This window comes from Muntiacus reevesi, chromosome 1, assembly GCF_963930625.1.
Source record: "Muntiacus reevesi chromosome 1, mMunRee1.1, whole genome shotgun sequence".
In the NCBI taxonomy this organism is placed as follows: Eukaryota; Metazoa; Chordata; class Mammalia; order Artiodactyla; family Cervidae; genus Muntiacus; species Muntiacus reevesi.
Window position 1 is genome coordinate 238,875,852 of NC_089249.1, and position 17,075 is coordinate 238,892,926.

At 39.9% G+C, this 17,075-nt stretch overlaps 2 protein-coding genes across 7 annotated transcripts in view; one reads left to right on the top strand and one right to left on the bottom strand.

The window, feature by feature from the left end:
* The window catches only part of PDE6A (phosphodiesterase 6A), a 120,707-nt gene that overhangs the window by 85,305 nt on the left and 18,327 nt on the right, over window positions 1–17,075 (bottom strand). The window lies entirely within an intron of this gene.
* SLC26A2 (solute carrier family 26 member 2) overlaps window positions 1–17,075 on the top strand; it is an 82,806-nt gene that overhangs the window by 58,492 nt on the left and 7,239 nt on the right. The window contains exons 1-4 of one of the 6 annotated variants that reach the window (XM_065918889.1): window positions 2,443–2,668; window positions 4,602–4,670; window positions 13,257–13,436; window positions 15,165–15,873. In XM_065918889.1, coding sequence (XP_065774961.1) covers window positions 15,190–15,873 — 684 coding nt within the window. In that variant the 5' untranslated portion in view covers window positions 2,443–2,668; window positions 4,602–4,670; window positions 13,257–13,436; window positions 15,165–15,189. Of the gene's footprint in view, window positions 1–2,442; window positions 2,669–3,075; window positions 3,095–3,218; window positions 3,364–4,601; window positions 4,671–13,256; window positions 13,437–15,164; window positions 15,874–17,075 lie in introns of those variants that run through there. The other 5 variants (XM_065918892.1, XM_065918890.1, XM_065918891.1 and 2 more) reach the window with 5 other exon arrangements.

Here is a 17,075-nt window from a genome sequence, read left to right on the forward strand (position 1 = left end):
ACAGTGGACCAAAGCCTAGCTGTATGAGGCCCCTGGGGATTTGTATGTGGGTAGGTGAGAGGACCACAACATTAAATAGCAGCCTGGATGCTGAATTAGGGGGGTGAGAGGCACCAATGAGAAGCTTGGGAGAGAGACAGCTATAACAAAGAAAACCCTCCCTGTCCCACCTCAGCATCCACTACTTGTCAGTTGAGTGGCTCTGTTAAGTAACAATATTCCAAGCTGCAATTTCTTCATCTGCAAAGTAGACGAGAGGCTTCCATGGAGCTCATTGGTAAAGAATCTGCCTGCCAATGCAGGAGATGCAGGTTCTATCCCTGGATAGGGAAGATGCCCTGGAGAAGGAAATGGCAACCTGCTCCAATATTCTTTCCTGAGAAACCCCGTGGACAGAGGAGCCTATAGGAGAACTCCTCCTACAGTCCATGAGACATGGCTTAGCAACTCAAAAACAACAAAAGTTGACAAGAACGTATGGAATAAGAGAGAGAAAATGATAGCCATTATTATATTAAACCAATCTTTAGTGGTATCTATTACACACAAGGATGGAGATAGAGTCTTACATTTGACTAACACAGTGAGTGTAGTGGTTAAGAGTGGGCTTTTCAGGCAGCTATAATTGGGTTGAAATCATGCTGTTGTCATTTATTAATAACCGTGGAACTGTGGACAAGTCACCTAACATCTCTGAGTCTCATTTCTTCACCTAAAAAGGGAGAATCATAACATAACACCCCCTCAAAAGCTTCTGCTGCTGCTAAGACAGCCCACTAGGCTGCTCAGTCCACAGGATTCTCTAGGTAAGAATACTGGAGTGTGGGTTGCAATTCCCTTCTCCACAAAAGCTTCTATGAGGCCTAAATAAGATAATAAATGTGAAGTTGTATGCATCCAGAAATAAATAACCAGAAATTGTTAACTGTTGCCTTCTGTTTGTTTTGCAACTTATAAGGAGTACACAAAATACATTAATACCCATTGTCTTACTTGACCCTCTCCAGGACTCTTGAGTGTGGGGCCATTAATTACCCTTGGAAAGGTGAGATTATGCGATATGTCCTCATTGCTAAGAGATCGCACCAGGAGCAGAACCCAGGTGTTCTGATCCTGATATGGCTTGTGACTCTGGAAGTTCTGAGTCTGGTGGGTGACAGAAACCTAAGGCTCATCTCAGGATAAGAAAGGGAGTTCCTTGAATGCGTTCTTGAAAAGGGAAGAAAAGGAAGTTAACCATTTTGCTTTCTTCACTGGTTTTCTTTCACTCCCATCTATCCTATCATTCTATGCAATCATCATCTGTGAACCCCTCTATAGGCAATATAAGATGGAAAATAAACAAATGAACATAAAATCTATATTGGACAGTGCCTAGTTTGTGGCACATAATTAAATGAAGACTACATGCTAGAAAGTGACTAGCAGGACAGTCGCCAAGGAAAGGGCAGGCAGGTCTTTAGGTTGACACTGGAGAAATAAGTAGAAACCAGGTACTGGAACCAGTGTCTAGGTCGAGAAAGAGAACAAGCTTGTCAAAGGAGGCTAGGATGGGTGGAGAGGGCTGAAGGAAGAAGAGTTGCCACGTTAGAAGGAAGGGGCCGGGGCCCAGGACATTCAGGACTTTGGGGGCATAGGGAGAAATTTGACCTTATCTATGAATGTCAAGGAAAGCCTCGGAGGATTTTAAACGAGGACTGGAATTACATTTCATATTTATTTTTATATACTCATTTACATCTTTAAAAGAACCTTTGGGTATTGGTACCTTCGGTGGAGAGGAAGTTAAATTGGGGCAAGAGGCCCTCTTACTTTGTAGCAGACCTTTTCCCACTTAGGGCCTCCATTTTTCTATCAATGGGCTTCCTTGGTGGCTCAGACGGTAAAGAATCTTCCCGCAATGTGAGAGACCTGGGTTCAATCCCTGAGTCGGGAAGCTCACCTGAAGAAGGAAATGGCCACTCATTCCCTTATTCTTGCCTGGGAAATCCCACGGACAGAAGTGCCTGGCGGGCAATAGTCCATGGGGTCTCCAAGAGTCGGACACGACACTCACTGAGCGACTAGCAGTTTTTTTCTCTATCAGTAAAAGGGGGGGGGGGGTGCGCCAAAAAGTCGAAGATGAAAACGATACCCCTCTTAAAGGAAGAACAGTTTAAGCTCTCCTTAGAGCATTTCCACGTCTCTTCCGAGAGTGAGTCCTCGCATCACCCCCAACCTTAAGCCGGAGGACCCGTGACCTGCTCACTTTCAACACACTAAATCTCCTTTATAATCAGGGACGCGTGGCTTCTTCTGTACAGGACAGCCAATCGCGAGGAGGAAAGCGGCTTGGGGGCGGCACTCTTGCCGATTCTGGCCGCGTCATTGGCTGATAGTCGCGTCGCCCTCTCGCTGTGCCACGTGACTGCGCAAGCTGAATTTTCGCTCTATAGTCGCCTTCCGCACTTCCCGGCGGGTTCCTGCTCACAGCTCGCCTCAGTCCCGCCCGGCCGGGCCACACCTCCTCCTGGGGCCGGGCGATGGGCGGGCAAGGGGACTGGCGGGTTAAAGGGAGGCCGGCCCGAGAGTGGGCTACCTCCGCTCGCGCCACGCTACCGCCTCGGTCCCGCCACAGCGGAGGACGCGCCTTGGAGCCGGGTCGCACGGTGCGGCCGAGATTCGAGAGGTGAGGCGAAGGGAGGGACTGGAGATCGGGGAGAGTGAGATGTTCTGACCTCCGCGCTGGTCAGCTGGCTCCTCTTGGAGTCGTCTTCGCCTGTCTCACGTGTGGTGGGAGGACCCCCTCGCCGACGGTCTCTGCGGGCAGTCGTGGCTGGGCCGTGAGAGGTGGGCGTGCCTCGGGGTTATTTCCTCTGTTGGCAGGGGCGGAGGCAGGGCCAGCGTCGAAGCCCCACATCCCCACCCAGTGAACCCGACCCAGCTTCTGCGCTTGAGGTCTGTTTGTCCCTCACCCCATCGAACGCGCTGGGTGCTCCTCAGCTCGTAGGTAAAGGTGCGGCTCTTCCGCCGAAGTCCTCGTTGTGCCATCTGGAACCCAGATATCTGGGAGCAGGACCGAGGAGATGAGGGCCACCTTCACCACTTTAGATGGGTAAACTGAGCCTTGGGCAGGAGAGAGGACTTGATTATCTTGGTTTTAAAAACTACACACCAGGTTAAGTACAAATGAGACCTCTACTTCTTTGAGACTCATAGACTGAAGTTGAAATCTTTTCGCTGGTGAGACGGAGACACTGAAAGGACACAGAAAGGGACAGAGCCTTGCTGAAAGTCACATTTGCAGAGCTAGGACTTGTACCCAGCTCTTCCAGACTCATAGGCTATTAAACTGGGCCCCTTTGCGCAGATTGTTGGACCACGGTGAGTTAGAAGCATTCAAGACTTAAAACTCCTTTCTGGCACTCATTCTAGAACCTTTTTTCCTCCTTCCTAGGGCTCTTTATGTGAAATCCAGAACTAATGTGATAGCAAATAGTGAATTAAACAGAAGTTCTTGTCTTCGAAAGTTGAGTGAATGAGAAATGGAGAGCCCTGCTGGCGAGAAATACGTCCTTTTTTTTTTTTTTTCTCTCTTCAGTAATCTCAAAGGATGAAGACTAGTAACTGTCATTTTTTAAGCAAATGCTATGTGCCAGGCACTGTGCTAGGTACTTTAATTGGATTTGTTTTGAAACAACACTTTAAGTTAGGTAATGTTATCTCCATTTTACAGGTGAGAAATTACTGCTGAGTGAAATGAAGTTTTTCACTTGATGCCATACAGATGTTGAACAGTGAGGCTGGGATCTGATTAGAGTTCTTTCTGACTTCAGAACATACCTAGTGATTCTTCCGATATGGCCCACAGCCTGCTTACTGGCTCAATCACCCAAGGGGCTGTCTTGAATCTCATCCCTGGGTTTGTCTGAGAATCTGCATCTTAACAGATCTCCATGTTGGGTATCATTGTAATATAATTTGCTGCCTCCTGGAGGAAAATCTAGAGATGATGTATTGGGATTTGACAAGATCTAAATTAGATTCACCAGGGGTCGTTTTGAGCATTGATGTTACTTTTAATGGGTATAAACTGTCAGATAGATGCTTGCCAAACTAATTTCTTGACACAAAACTTGGTTATGGTGTATGAGGGTGGAGGGGGAAGAGTAATTCCCTTTTCTCCATCAACATAGCTCTTAAACTGTTATTCATCCATTTGCTTAACAAATATTTGTTAAGCTCTTATTAGGTGCTGTACATGTTTCAAGGTACAGGGGATACAGTTGCAAACTGCATTAATTATTAAAATTAATAATAGACTCAGAAATGAGTTTGAGTAGTTGGCCACAAAATTACTGCTTTGAACTAGCTCCTAAGACCTCTGAGCAAGGAAACAAATTTGGGGGCCGTGTGGTATTTTGGAAGAGAGCTAAGCTTGGAAATTGGAAAATGAGGATTGAGAATCTGGTTCTACCAGTTGAACAAGTGACTAAACTTGATTTTTCTCATACTGGAAAATAGGAATTCATACTCTGTTTTCAGATTTACTGAGAAGGCAAGTGGAAGATGTTGATGAAATCTTACTAAATTTTTATTAAAAAATTTTTTTTCTTACTTAGGTGAAGATTTTTTGAAAGCAGTGAAGTGCTGTGCAAGGAACTATTTAATTATTTTACCAAGGTTTTACAGTAAGTTATTTTCCTCTTGAGTATTTTATTATTTTATCTTACACTGGACTTTATAAGAGAAACAATATATCATAGTGCTTTATCCTACTGATAAAAGCCCTGTGGTGGTGATGGTTTTTTTTTTTTTTTTTTTTGGTGGTGATGGTTTTTGCATCACAGACATTAATGGACATTGTCAATCATTTGTGATAACTGAGAAGTAGGGAATTTTTAAAAATTATTTATTTATTGAAGTTTGGCTGTGCTGGGTCTTTGTTGCTGCTTAGGCTTTTCTCTAGTTGTGGCGAGCAGGGGCTTTTCTCTAGTTGTGGTGCTTGGGCTTCTCATTGCAGTGATTTCTCTTATTAAGGAGCACGGACTCTAAGCACAGGCTTAATAGTTGGGGCGCACAGGCTTAGTTGCTTGGAGGCATGTGGGATCTTCCTGGATCAGGGATCAAACCCACATCTCCTGCATTGGCAGGCAAAAATCTTTACCACTGAGCCACCAGGGAAGCCCCAGGAGGGTTTTTAAAAATTATTTATTTTTAAAAATTTTTGACTGCTCTGGGTCTTGGTTGCTTTGCACTGGCTTTCTTTAGTTGCGGTAAGCGGAGGCTACTCATTGCAGTGGCTTTTCTTCTTGCGGAGCACAGGCTCTAGGCCCATGGGCTTCATTAGTTGTGGCACACAGGGTTACCTCCATATGTGGAATCTTCCCAGACCAGGAATCAAACCCATCTTCCCTGCATTAGCAGGCAAATTCTTATCCACTGTGCCATCAAGGAAGTCCAGGAATTTTTTCTTTTTGTCTTTACTATATTTACTTGGAACTACACCTGTTTCTTCATTTCAATAAACATAAATCTATAGCCATACATAGCAAGTTGGAGGCATTGTGTTAGATTCTGGGTATGTAGACACTAGGATGATTTGGTGTCTGTCCTGAAATGGTACTCATGTTTGAGAGACATGTAAACTTGAGCAACTTGAGTGCTAAATGTCATGTCATTTGTTGTAGAAACATAGCCTGTGAAATTTCAGCCCACTTCTTCTATGGCATTTGAGGTGGGACTTGAAAGATTAGAAAAAGGACCAAGACAGATGGAGAGAGAAGGGAAAGGCATCCCAACCAAGGAATGACATGAGCAAGGGCCCCAAAGGACAAAGACTGCTTAGTATTTTCATGGACTGGTGATTGGAACACTGGTGCATGAAAAGAAGCAAGAGAAAGAGAGCTGTAGGCTTATTCACAGAAGACTAAAGTTATTTGACTATATGCAAGGAGGTAGAGAGTTATTGCAGATTTTTGGAGTGTGTATCCAAATAATTTGATGTCATGTTGTTAATGAATACTCCTTTTGAAGAAGAGGCAACATGGGATGGTGGTTAAAAACATTGGTTCTATTCAGTGTTAAGGCTGAAATGTGTCTTCAACTTTCAAATAGTTGAGAGAAAAATCACCAAACAAACCAACTGGTATGTGTAAAGAGTGCAAAAATAGTACAGATACAGCAAAACATTAACAATTGGTAAATTGTTAAATGGGTGAGTTATGAATAACCAGTGTTCCATGTATCATTCTTTCAACTTCTCTGAATATTTGAAAGGTTTCAAAATAAGCCATTCAGAGACAGAGAGTAGGTTTGAATCAGACAGGTCTTGATTCTCATCATGATTCTATTGCTTAAAAGCTGTGTGAGTACTGGAAAATTATTTCCAAACAACACAGTCCACACCTATTCCAGCCCAGTTTAACTGAGATTTTCCACTTCGGAAAAGAGACTTTTTGTTCACATTAATATTAGGTTAATGTTAAGACTTCTCAAGTTTTCCACAAACTTTAGATTGAGGTTATTTTATATAGTAACTGTTTATATCCCTTTCTCTGTCTTTTTTTTCTTTCTTTTTTTGCCTGTGACGACATGGCATGTGGGATATTAGTTCGCTGACCAGGGATTAAACCCACATCCCCTGCATTGGATGCATGGAGTCTTTTTTTTTTTTTTTTTTTAAGGCTTTTATTTATTTATTTCCATTTATTTTTATTAGTTGGAGGCTAGTTACAATATTGTAGTGTTTTTTGCCATACATTAACATGAATGAGCCTGGATGCATGGAGTCTTTAACTGCTGGACAACCAGAGAAGTCCACCCTTCTCTGTCTTCTTTTGAATTATTTAGTATTTTCTGTGATTCCATTTTATCTCCATTGTTTATTAGCCTTAACTTTTTGTTATTAAAAAAAAACACAAAACTTTTTGTTATTAATGGGATTGCTTTAGAGTTTATAGCATCTGTAACTATTACAGTTTGCCTTCAAGTAATATTATATCATTTCATGTATAGTGTAAGATGCAATTCTATGCTCGCTCCTGGTTTTGTGTATATTAAAATATATATAGCATAACATTGGCCATATTAACCATTTTAAATGTTCAGTAGCATTAAGTATATAAATGGAATTATATAATGTTTGTCCTTTTGTGTCTGGCTTCTTTCACTCATCTGTGCTGTAAATGAAGAGTATCTGAACTTTATTTCTTTTAATTGGCTAAGTAATATTTCATTGTGTGGCCTAGACCATAGTTTTTTTTCCATTCGTCTATTGACAGATACTTGGGTTATTTCTGCCTTTTGACTATTGTGACTAACACTGTTGTGAACATTTGTGTACAGATGTTTGGTCCCTGTTTTTAGTTCTTTGGGGGATATACCTAGGAGTGGAATTGTTGGGTTCTATAGTAATTCTGTGTAACTGTTTGAGGAACTACCAAACTTTTTCTGCAGTGTTTTTACCATTTTACATTCCTAATGCAGTGCATCAGTTATGTTTCAAAGTGAAAAATTGTTTTTGAAAAAAACTTTTTTGTTAAAATAACTTTTAAAAATAAAAACCAATCTATCCATCAACAGAAAACTTAGTACATGCCTCTTGGGTGCCCAGTTCTATGCAAGGTATTGTGAGAGTTCACAAAACGCATAAAGTAGCTCTTTGAATAATTTTTAATCTAGTTGAAAAGATAAAATATATATTCAGCAGACATTTATTGAACATCCGAACAGTGAGAATTCAGAGAAAAATGAGATTCTGTTTATGTGCTGATGATCTATGTTCTCTTCCCCTCCTCATTTATTTTTTTCAATTTTGGCTTCTCTCCTATGCTTGACACCCCCCAATTTCTTTTTTCTTTTTTTTTGCCACACCATGCAGCATGCATGATCTTAGTGCCCTGACCAGGGATCAAATGCACGACCCCTGTAGTGGAAGGCCAGAGTCCTAACCACTGAACCACCAGGAAAGTCCCCAAAATGCCCATTCCTAATTGCTTACTGGATATTCTCATTTGGATATCTAAAAATCTCAAACCTATGAAATATAAGGCAACCTTTTTGTTGCTTCCTATCTTTCCATTCTCTCCTCCATAGTCCCGTGCACTATCCTTTTGTGTAGTCCCCCTCAGAATTCATCTTAGATGTGTCCATTTCGTACAAGCATCATCTTTTGTCTAGCTGCACCTCTGAAATATCAAACCTCCTTCCCTGCACTGTCTTGGAGTTTATGTCTTTGTCCGTCATAGCTTACAGGATGAAGTCCAGGCTTCTTGGGATTACATAAGGATCTGTCTTGCACTCCAGTCTTACCTTCTGCAGTTTCACTCCAGAAATCTGGCAATCTAGGTGACTTTTTCCTGGGTCTTGGATTTTTCTGGGACTTCCCACTTGCCTGGGTTTCTTTTCTTTTCTTACCTACTTTGCAACTTCCTCACACTGGCCTATAGCCTATTCTCTACTCTCAGAGTATGGCAAACCTCTGTTATGGCACTTAGAGTGTTATAGTTTATCTGTTTATAAATCTGTCTTAACCCACTGATTGTGGGTGGAAACTGGGTTTCTTATTCATTTTCATATGAATTTACTGATCTCCTACTATGTGCTAAGCATTGTTCTTACTGGGGATATAGTAGATATGAGAAAGACTATAAATAATATTTTTTAAAAGTATAAATGCACAATATAATTTCAAAAGTCTATGAAAGTGCTGTGAAGAAAATAAAACCAGATAAGGATTTTTGAGAGGAGTGGCAATATTATTTGTTATGGTCAAGGAAGGCCATTGTATGGAAATGATATATAAGCTGAGGCCTGAAGAATGAGAACAGGCCTGCCAGATCTGAGTGTGTGTTTGTTCCAGGCAGAGAAGTTGAGCAAGCGCAGAGACCTTAAGAAGGGAATCAACTTGGCATCTATTTGGCATGTTCCAGTAACAGCAAGAAGACCAGTAGGAAATGAGGGTGGAGACTTGGACAGGGTTTAGATATTATTAGCTGTTGGAGTAGCCCAGTTAAGATCTGATGGTGGAGGGAAGTAAGAAGTGACTGGATTCCAGATACTTTGGACAGTGGGGAGAGGATGGATATATTTACGATAGAGCGGATGGGGAGTGGGGGAGGGCTGTGTGGGGGGGTTAAGCAAAAGCAAAATTGACCCTTGGATTTGTAGTCTAGGTGCTGATGCACTGTGTCTAGCACAGTGGTTAGCTGAGAGTAGATGGGGAGACCAGTACTCGGTCTCTAGGAGCTCACATAGAAAGTTAACCAGTCCATCCTTGGAAGGCTTGTTGACACTTAGGAACGTTTGTGGAGTAAGCAGGGGTTGCAGGCCCACAGAACAAAGATGAGTCTAAATTTTCATCTCATAGTGTTTGAACTTCTTAGTCTGTCCTGGATCAGTGACCTGGGCTGAGCCATCCTGGTTGCAGGCACCTGTGGATGGGATGGAGCTGGATACAGAAGCTTTAGCTCATCCTTTTAGCTTCTCGGGCTGCACAACGTCATGATCTTCCCTGAACTTATCTGGCAACGGTGAGCTAGAGGATCAGATGGAACTGTGTAAATGGAGACTCTGTCTTGGTTTTACCTGTTTATGGTTTAGTTTTTTTGTTTTTAAATAGTCTTAAAACTAATTTTTATTCATAAAGGGCAGAAAAGTAAAATACTAATTACTTAGTTGAAAAAGAATTAAATAGCATAACAGACCAGAAGATGTAATGAGATAATAGATAATGATTATCAAATGAGTGATACAGTAAGTGATTTTCTCAAAAACCTTCAGGGCCCGCGCGCTACCTGCACAGGAAAGTCTCCCTCTCTTCCCTGGAGTTCCAAGGCTGCACAGTACCTTTGCTGCTTTCTCTTTCACTGATCTTCCATGTGCACCTGTGCTTTAAACAATTCATACTAATTTCTCATTCTTTCCCTCCAACCCCAGAACTATTGCTGTTTGTGTTTTCTTCTCCCTCATCTATTTTCCAAGTCTTCATTCTTTCCTCTCTGACCCAGACTTCAGAGCCCAGGTAGGTACGTTGTTCTCTTGAAGCCTGGCTAAACTGTTCATCTCTTGCAGATTTCTTATCTGCTTAGATGCTCTGATCATAGTAGCTGGCAGCTTCGAGTTTATTTAACAGTGAGTTGTCTAATATACAGTTAGAGAATATACAGTTAGAGTCTAAAGTACAGTAGAGCAAAGTATGAATATGGAACCATTATGCTTCAGAGGGAGACTTTACCAATCTCTGAAGACTATTGCCTTCCAAAAAGGCATTTCAATTTCACAAATTGCAAAACTGTCTTATATACACTATTGGTTAAAATATGCTATAATTACTAACCAAAAGTAGACATTGTTTCTCTTATATCTGCAAAATCCCAAAAAGAAGTTGGCCGACTGCTGTCAGGCTTACACAGAAGGGATGTCCCTCTCTTTTAGTTCAGTGCTCTTTGTTGTTGTTCAGTTGTTCAGTCGTGTCCGACTCTGTGGGAGCCCATGGACTGCAGCACACCAGGCTTGCCTGTCTTTCACTGTCTCCCAGAGTTTGCTCAGATTGATGTCCATTGAGTCTGTGATGCCATCCAGCTGTCTCATCCTCTGTTGCCTCCTCCTCCTCCTGTCCTCAATCTTTCCCAGAATCAGTAATTCACACGGAAAACAGTGCCAGTGCTGCTGTTTCATCACCAGGAAAAGAGAACTAAGTGGTCACAACTTCATGTGCCTGATCAAAGAAGAAAGTACAGAAATGTTCTTTCTGTATTGCCTGAACTGCCATTATACTTTAATATATGAATGTGTAAATGTATTTTTCAAATATTTTGTTGGTTATTTTTCTCCAGTCCCTGCAAGATAATGTGAAAGGTTCAGCGTTTTCCTCCTGAGCCTTTTTTATCTCTCACTCTCAAACATCAATGTTGATAAAGGGAGAGACTACCCTGTATGATACAGGAGAATTCTACTTTATTGAATTTCATGGAATATATAGTAGGTATTTCAACTTTTTAAAAATGGGGGTCTGGCTATTAACTATATTTCAAGGATAAATACTATAACTTCTTAATTTTCATGAAGCAGTTAGTGAATACTATAATTAAGTGGTAATAGGCTTGAGGGAATGAGAGGATTTTTGTGCAAAAAAAAGGATACTTGAAAAATGTGTTCCAAAGTAGATATTCCCACCTGAAAATAAATACTGCTTTGCATCCTACCTTTTCTGTATTTCAGTTATTTATTTAGCAAATATTTTCATTCCTGTTTTGGAAAGCATGTACTTGGACACAGTAGGGGATACAGAGATGAACCAGAATGGAACTTGCTCTTAAGGAGCTTAATTCATACAGAGCTCATACCTACAATTTAGTTTAAGATAATTTTTAATGTAGTTTTGTTTTGGGGTTTTAAAATAGGCTTGAAAAAGGGAAAAACATAGTTTTTGAGAAGGGTTCTAGAGGGTGACTAGGATCAGTAAAAGACTATAGATAGTTTTTGGATTTAAACTGATGGCTAAATCAGTTCCACTTCTAGTACTTGTGAGTGAATACCTGTTTTATCTCCACGTAAGTTTTTGAGAGCTGGAGATGGAAAAGGACCAAGGCCATGAACATAGAGAAAGGAGAGTTGGACACAAGTTTGTTGTTGTCAGTGCTAGGTCATTTTGGGTAGCAGGTAGGTGAAACTGGGATCTATAGGGTACCTGAATTTCAAAGTGTTTAGAGATAAGTGAAGTTAAAGAAAGCTAATTAGTGATATGGGTAGTAACATGCTCAAAAAAGAGCTATTCTTAGAGTCTTAAAATCTGGATTTTATTATCTGGCTAAGTTACTTACAAGCTACATGAATTACTAAATTGAGTAAGTCATTTCACTTTATTATAATCTGTATCTTTATATTTAAAGTGGGTTTCTTATAGACAGCATGTAATTGGGTCTTTTTAAATCTTATCTGGCAATCTGTTTAATTGGTATGTTTAGACTATTCACACTAAATCACACTTAATGCGATTTTTTATGTCTGAATAAAATTCTACCATCTTCCTAGCTATTTTCAATGTCTTCTATCTGTTTTGGATCTCATTTTTCATTTGGGTGAATTGAGAATTTTTTACAATTCTATGTTATCTCCACAAGTAGCTTATTATTTATATCTTAAAAAATTTAGTGGGTACCCTTGAGTTTACAGTATACATCTTTCATAGTATTATACTACTTCATATATAGTACAAGATCTTAGAATCCTTAATTCTGCCTTCTGTAATTTGTACTGTTACGCTTTTTATTTTGCATGTGCTGTAAACAAAATGCATTTCTATTTTTGCTTTAGGCAGTTATCTTTTAGAGCAATTAAAGAGTTTTAATTAAAAAATAAATTTTATTTTCATTTGTTCCATTTCCTAGACTTTATTTCTTTGTTGTGTATTGTGTACACCTGAGTTTTTGTCTGGTGTATGTGTGTGCACTAGTAGTGGTAGTGCTGGTCTGCTGGCAATAAATTCTCTTCGTGTTTGTCTCAGAAAATTTTTATTTCTTCTTCATCCTTCAAAAACCGTTTTTTTTCTGGGTTAACAGTTATATTTCTGTGATAAAAGTATCACTCCATCTTCTGGCCTATATGGTTTCCAAAAAGAAGTCTGCTATAACCCATATCTTTGTTCCTATATATTTAGCATGTTTTTTTTCCCCCTTCCTTTGGCTGTCTTCAGAATTTTATCTTTATCTTTGTTTTCAGCAGTTTGAATACAATCTGTGTAGGTGTGTGGTGCTATGTTGTTTGGTTTCATTTTATATTTGTCCTTCTTAGTATCCTCTGAGATTCTTGGATCTATAGTTTGGTGTCTGTCACTAATTTTGGAAAATTCTTGACTATTATGTCTTCAAATATTCCTTCTACCCACTCTATGTCTTCCCCTTTTGAGATTCTAATTATGCATACATTTGATTATTTAATACACCCCACCACTCTTGAATGTTCTCTTATTGTTTTTGATTTTTTTTTCATTCTGTTTTTCTCTGTTTAGTTTGGGTAATTTCTATCGACCTATCTTCAATTTCATCAATTCTTTCTTTGGCTTTGTCAGGTCGGATGGTCCTGTCAGAGGCATTCATTATCTCTGTTACTGTGTTTCTCACTTTGCGTATTTCATCTCAGTTCTTCCTTACAGTTTCCATCACTCTGTCGCACTTTCTAGTATTGATTTTTACCTTTTCCTTTCCAGCTAGCTGTCATATAGGGCAAGATTTGAATTTTATTAGTTTTTCTTATGCCTCTTTTGCATACCTTAGGTTTGGAAAAGCCTTTTGACTCAGAAATCACTAAGAGCTATTCCAAAATAGAATGACATAAAGAATGCACTCAAGCAAGCTTGACCTGAAAGCAGAAGGTGAGAAGAAAGTTACGGACCAGTTACATTGAGGAATGAAGAGCTTCTGTGTGTTTTCATCAGTCTGATTGACTTGCTCAGGGTAAGTAGTCATCTAATTCTGTTCTTTCCTTCCTTGTTTATTTAACAAGACCATCAATGTAACTGTTATTTTACTCTTGTTCAGTGGGATGACCAGCTACAGTCCTTTTATCCTAAACAAAATTAATGTGGGTTGCTTTTACAAATACTATGTGCTTGAATGGGTCATGGGTCCTGGATTATGACTTCTTGGCAATGTTAGGCTTATGGCACCTCACAAGGGCCTATCTTTCTGTCAATTCTGAAATGGGAAACTCCCTGAGTCCTTTATTTAATATTATTTCACCTCTTATTGGCCACACTCATAAATTTGTTTATTCATTTATTCTTTCCTTCATTCAAACATTTTGTAAGCCTGCTGTCTCACAGTTACTGTACATTGTTGATGATTACAAAGATGAACAAGATATCCTTTTCCCCCAGGAGCTGGGGAGACTCTTAATATAAGACTGTGGTTAGTACTGTAGTGCAGGTGTGAAGTGCCAGTTGATTAAGATTCATTTGGACTGAGGAAGATTGGTCAGTGCTTTGAAGAAGAGAAGGAATTTTTAACTGGTTTTTTTTAATGGTTAGGATCTTGATAGGCGAGAGTTGGATGGCCATTCTAAGCTAAGCAAACAGCTAACACAAAGACGCTGATTGGTGAAGTATTTGCCAGTTGACACTCTGTTCCTCTGAAGGCCTGTTTCTTTTTCCTTCTCTTTTACTACAAGACTTATTTTTTGTTGTTGTTGTCCCTCCTCTCTGTTTACTTGTTTCTAACTTCTTTGTTTTCCTGTAGTCCTTAGTGACAGGTCATGTGGCACTGGTTTTGTGCTTTAGGACCCAGAGATGTGGGGTCACCTGGATCGCCCTCCAAGTTGACATGTTGGGCACCATCATTCCTCCATTCAGCTTATGTTTCACAGTGTGTACTTGGAATAGTAAAGCAAAGCTGTCTGTGCATGTGTATAGATCCTGCACACAGGACAGGTGTGACTATACCAAAACAAAGTAGAATGAATAGACCAAAACCTTTCAGAGCATGTATCAGACACTTGCCCCATCAGTCCACCCATGCTGGTGGTTTGTTTCCTTCAACAGTCCCTTATCACCTTAACTCTCTTCTACCAAACTAGAATATGTTCAAAGATCCAAATGCATCCTGTCCTTTTCTTCTTCTTTTTTTTTAATTTCCCAAAATATTTAAGTTTACTGCGTCACTCACATTTCCTTTCTGTTTATTTTCAACAGTTAGTAGGTTATTTTAAAAGGGCCCCGCCTCTTTAAAAAAAAAAACCAGTCATCTTCCTTGTTTCAGGGACTGTTGCAGGTAAGGTAGATGTCAAGGTTTGAGACTAGAACCTCTTTTCAGAATTCCTTAGAGTAAAAAACCTGAAAGTAAGATAGTTAGTAGCAGGTAGAAAGGAGGAAACAGGCTACCCTGATACTGTTTCTGAAGGAAAAAAACTGCGTAAGGTGCCAGCAGAGGTGGAGAAGAATCCTTGATAGTTTATACTTTTGGGAAGCCCTGTACTCCATAAATTGTTTGCTTTAACTTGGTTGTTTACGGTCTGATTCTTTTTTCCTGGGTCAAGACAAATGAGGCTCAACTAAGGAGAGTGAACGAAAGATACCTACCCCCAAATTGAACTCGTCTTAACTCTCATGCATGACAAGTAGGACTGTTAAAATATGTGAGTACTGAGAATTACATAATAAGTTAACCCTGCTGTTTTCTCTGGGATAGGAGGTTGAAACATCTATCTCCAGAAATGTCTTTGAAAAATGAAGAGCAAAATGATCTTTCACCCAAGGACTCAGTTAAAGGAAATGACCAGTACAGAGCTCCATCTGGGATCCACCTGGAGCATGAAGAGGAATCACGTAATGACTTCCGGCAGTTTGAGTCCAGTGATCTTTTTAGACACCGTAGGATCTATTTAGAGCCTCAAGAGAAATCAGATAATAACTTCAAGAAGTTTGTTATCAAAAAACTAGAGAAGAGTTGCCAGTGCAATTCAACCAAAGCCAAAAATATCATTTTTGGTTTCCTTCCTGTTTTGCAGTGGCTCCCAAAATATGATCTGAAGAAAAACATTTTAGGAGATGTGATGTCTGGCTTGATTGTGGGCATCTTATTGGTGCCCCAATCCATTGCTTATTCTCTCTTGGCCGGCCAAGAACCTATCTATGGTCTGTACACATCTTTTTTTGCCAGCCTCATTTATTTCATTTTGGGTACCTCCCGTCACATCTCTGTAGGCATTTTTGGAGTACTGTGCCTTATGATTGGTGAAGTAGTTGACCGAGAACTATACATAGCTGGCTATGATACTGTCCATGCTTCTTCAAATGAGAGCTCATTAGTAAACCAGATGTCAGACAAGACATGTGACAGAAATTGCTATGCAATTATAGTTGGCAGCACTGTAACCTTTGTGGCTGGAGTTTATCAGGTAAGAAATGATGGAATAAGTGACTCTTTCTGGCAAAAGAAATCACTATACATGAAGTCTCAGTTCTGTCAGGGATCTTAGCAATCATAATAAAGCTATCATTGAGTGCCCAGGATATGGAAGAGGTAGCGCCAAAATTTAAACCCTGGTTTGACTCCACAAGTAAGATCAGGCCGCTTCTGTTTTCTCAACTTTAGGCTGCCTTTTAACTAGTGAATGTCAGCCAGCCAGAATTTAATTATTTGGTTGTAAAAATTTAGACCAGAAAGGGACCTCAGACCACCTAGTTCAACTTCTTAATTTTATATATCAAGAACTATCAGATTTGCTTGAAGTTACTTGTGGTTGGTTACTGGCAGAGTCAGCACTAACAGGCAAGAGGGTGACTGGGTGTTGAGAGAGGAAGAGTGCAAGTTTTTTAAACTGTAGGTGACTTCCCCCTTTCTTTTAGAATTGCTGCTCTAGTCAGTGACTGTCACTAAAGTTTGTAGTTTTCTCGGACTGTTGGGGAGGAAACAAGTTGGGGACCTCTATTTCATACTATCAGCCAGGAAAAGAATTAGAAATGAAGTTCTTGGGTCTCCACAGAATCCACTGATCTGCCATTATCATCATGCCTGTGCCTTTTGGCATTCAGGAGTCAGTGCCAGCATTAACCCTTTCTCTGTTAGAGACATTTAGAACCAACATGGGACGCAAAAGAGTAGCTCACTCTTATTAGGTGCCTGGGTAGGAGGGAAGGGAGAAGAGACTGGTTAACAGAAGAGTTGTGTCCTCAGAGTTCATTTTTGCTTTTTCATTAGTATGCCTCACCAAGAATGAGAAAGGGTACACTAGAATTTTGAGGAAGAATTAATTGGGAGGAAGAAAAAGAAATAAAATATTGTATCTCTGAGGATGTAGAATTAACATGGGGGGCAGTATGGCATAAGCACACGTACACTGGCTGAAAATCGTTTCTCAGTTTGAAGTTAGATTAAAGAGAGTGTATAATTTTTAAAGTGTGATTCCATTTTGATGTGAATCTAGTTTTTTATTTTATCAGTTAAAACTTTACAGTAAAGATATGTGATTTAAAGAAAAATAAATGTTTTTTAAGTTAGAATTTTTCCAGTTTGCATCTTTAGGATTTCTCATAGATCCTTGGGAAACTTTCTTTTTCAAAGCAATCTGAACCTTATTCAAGTTTAAGAAACATTGAA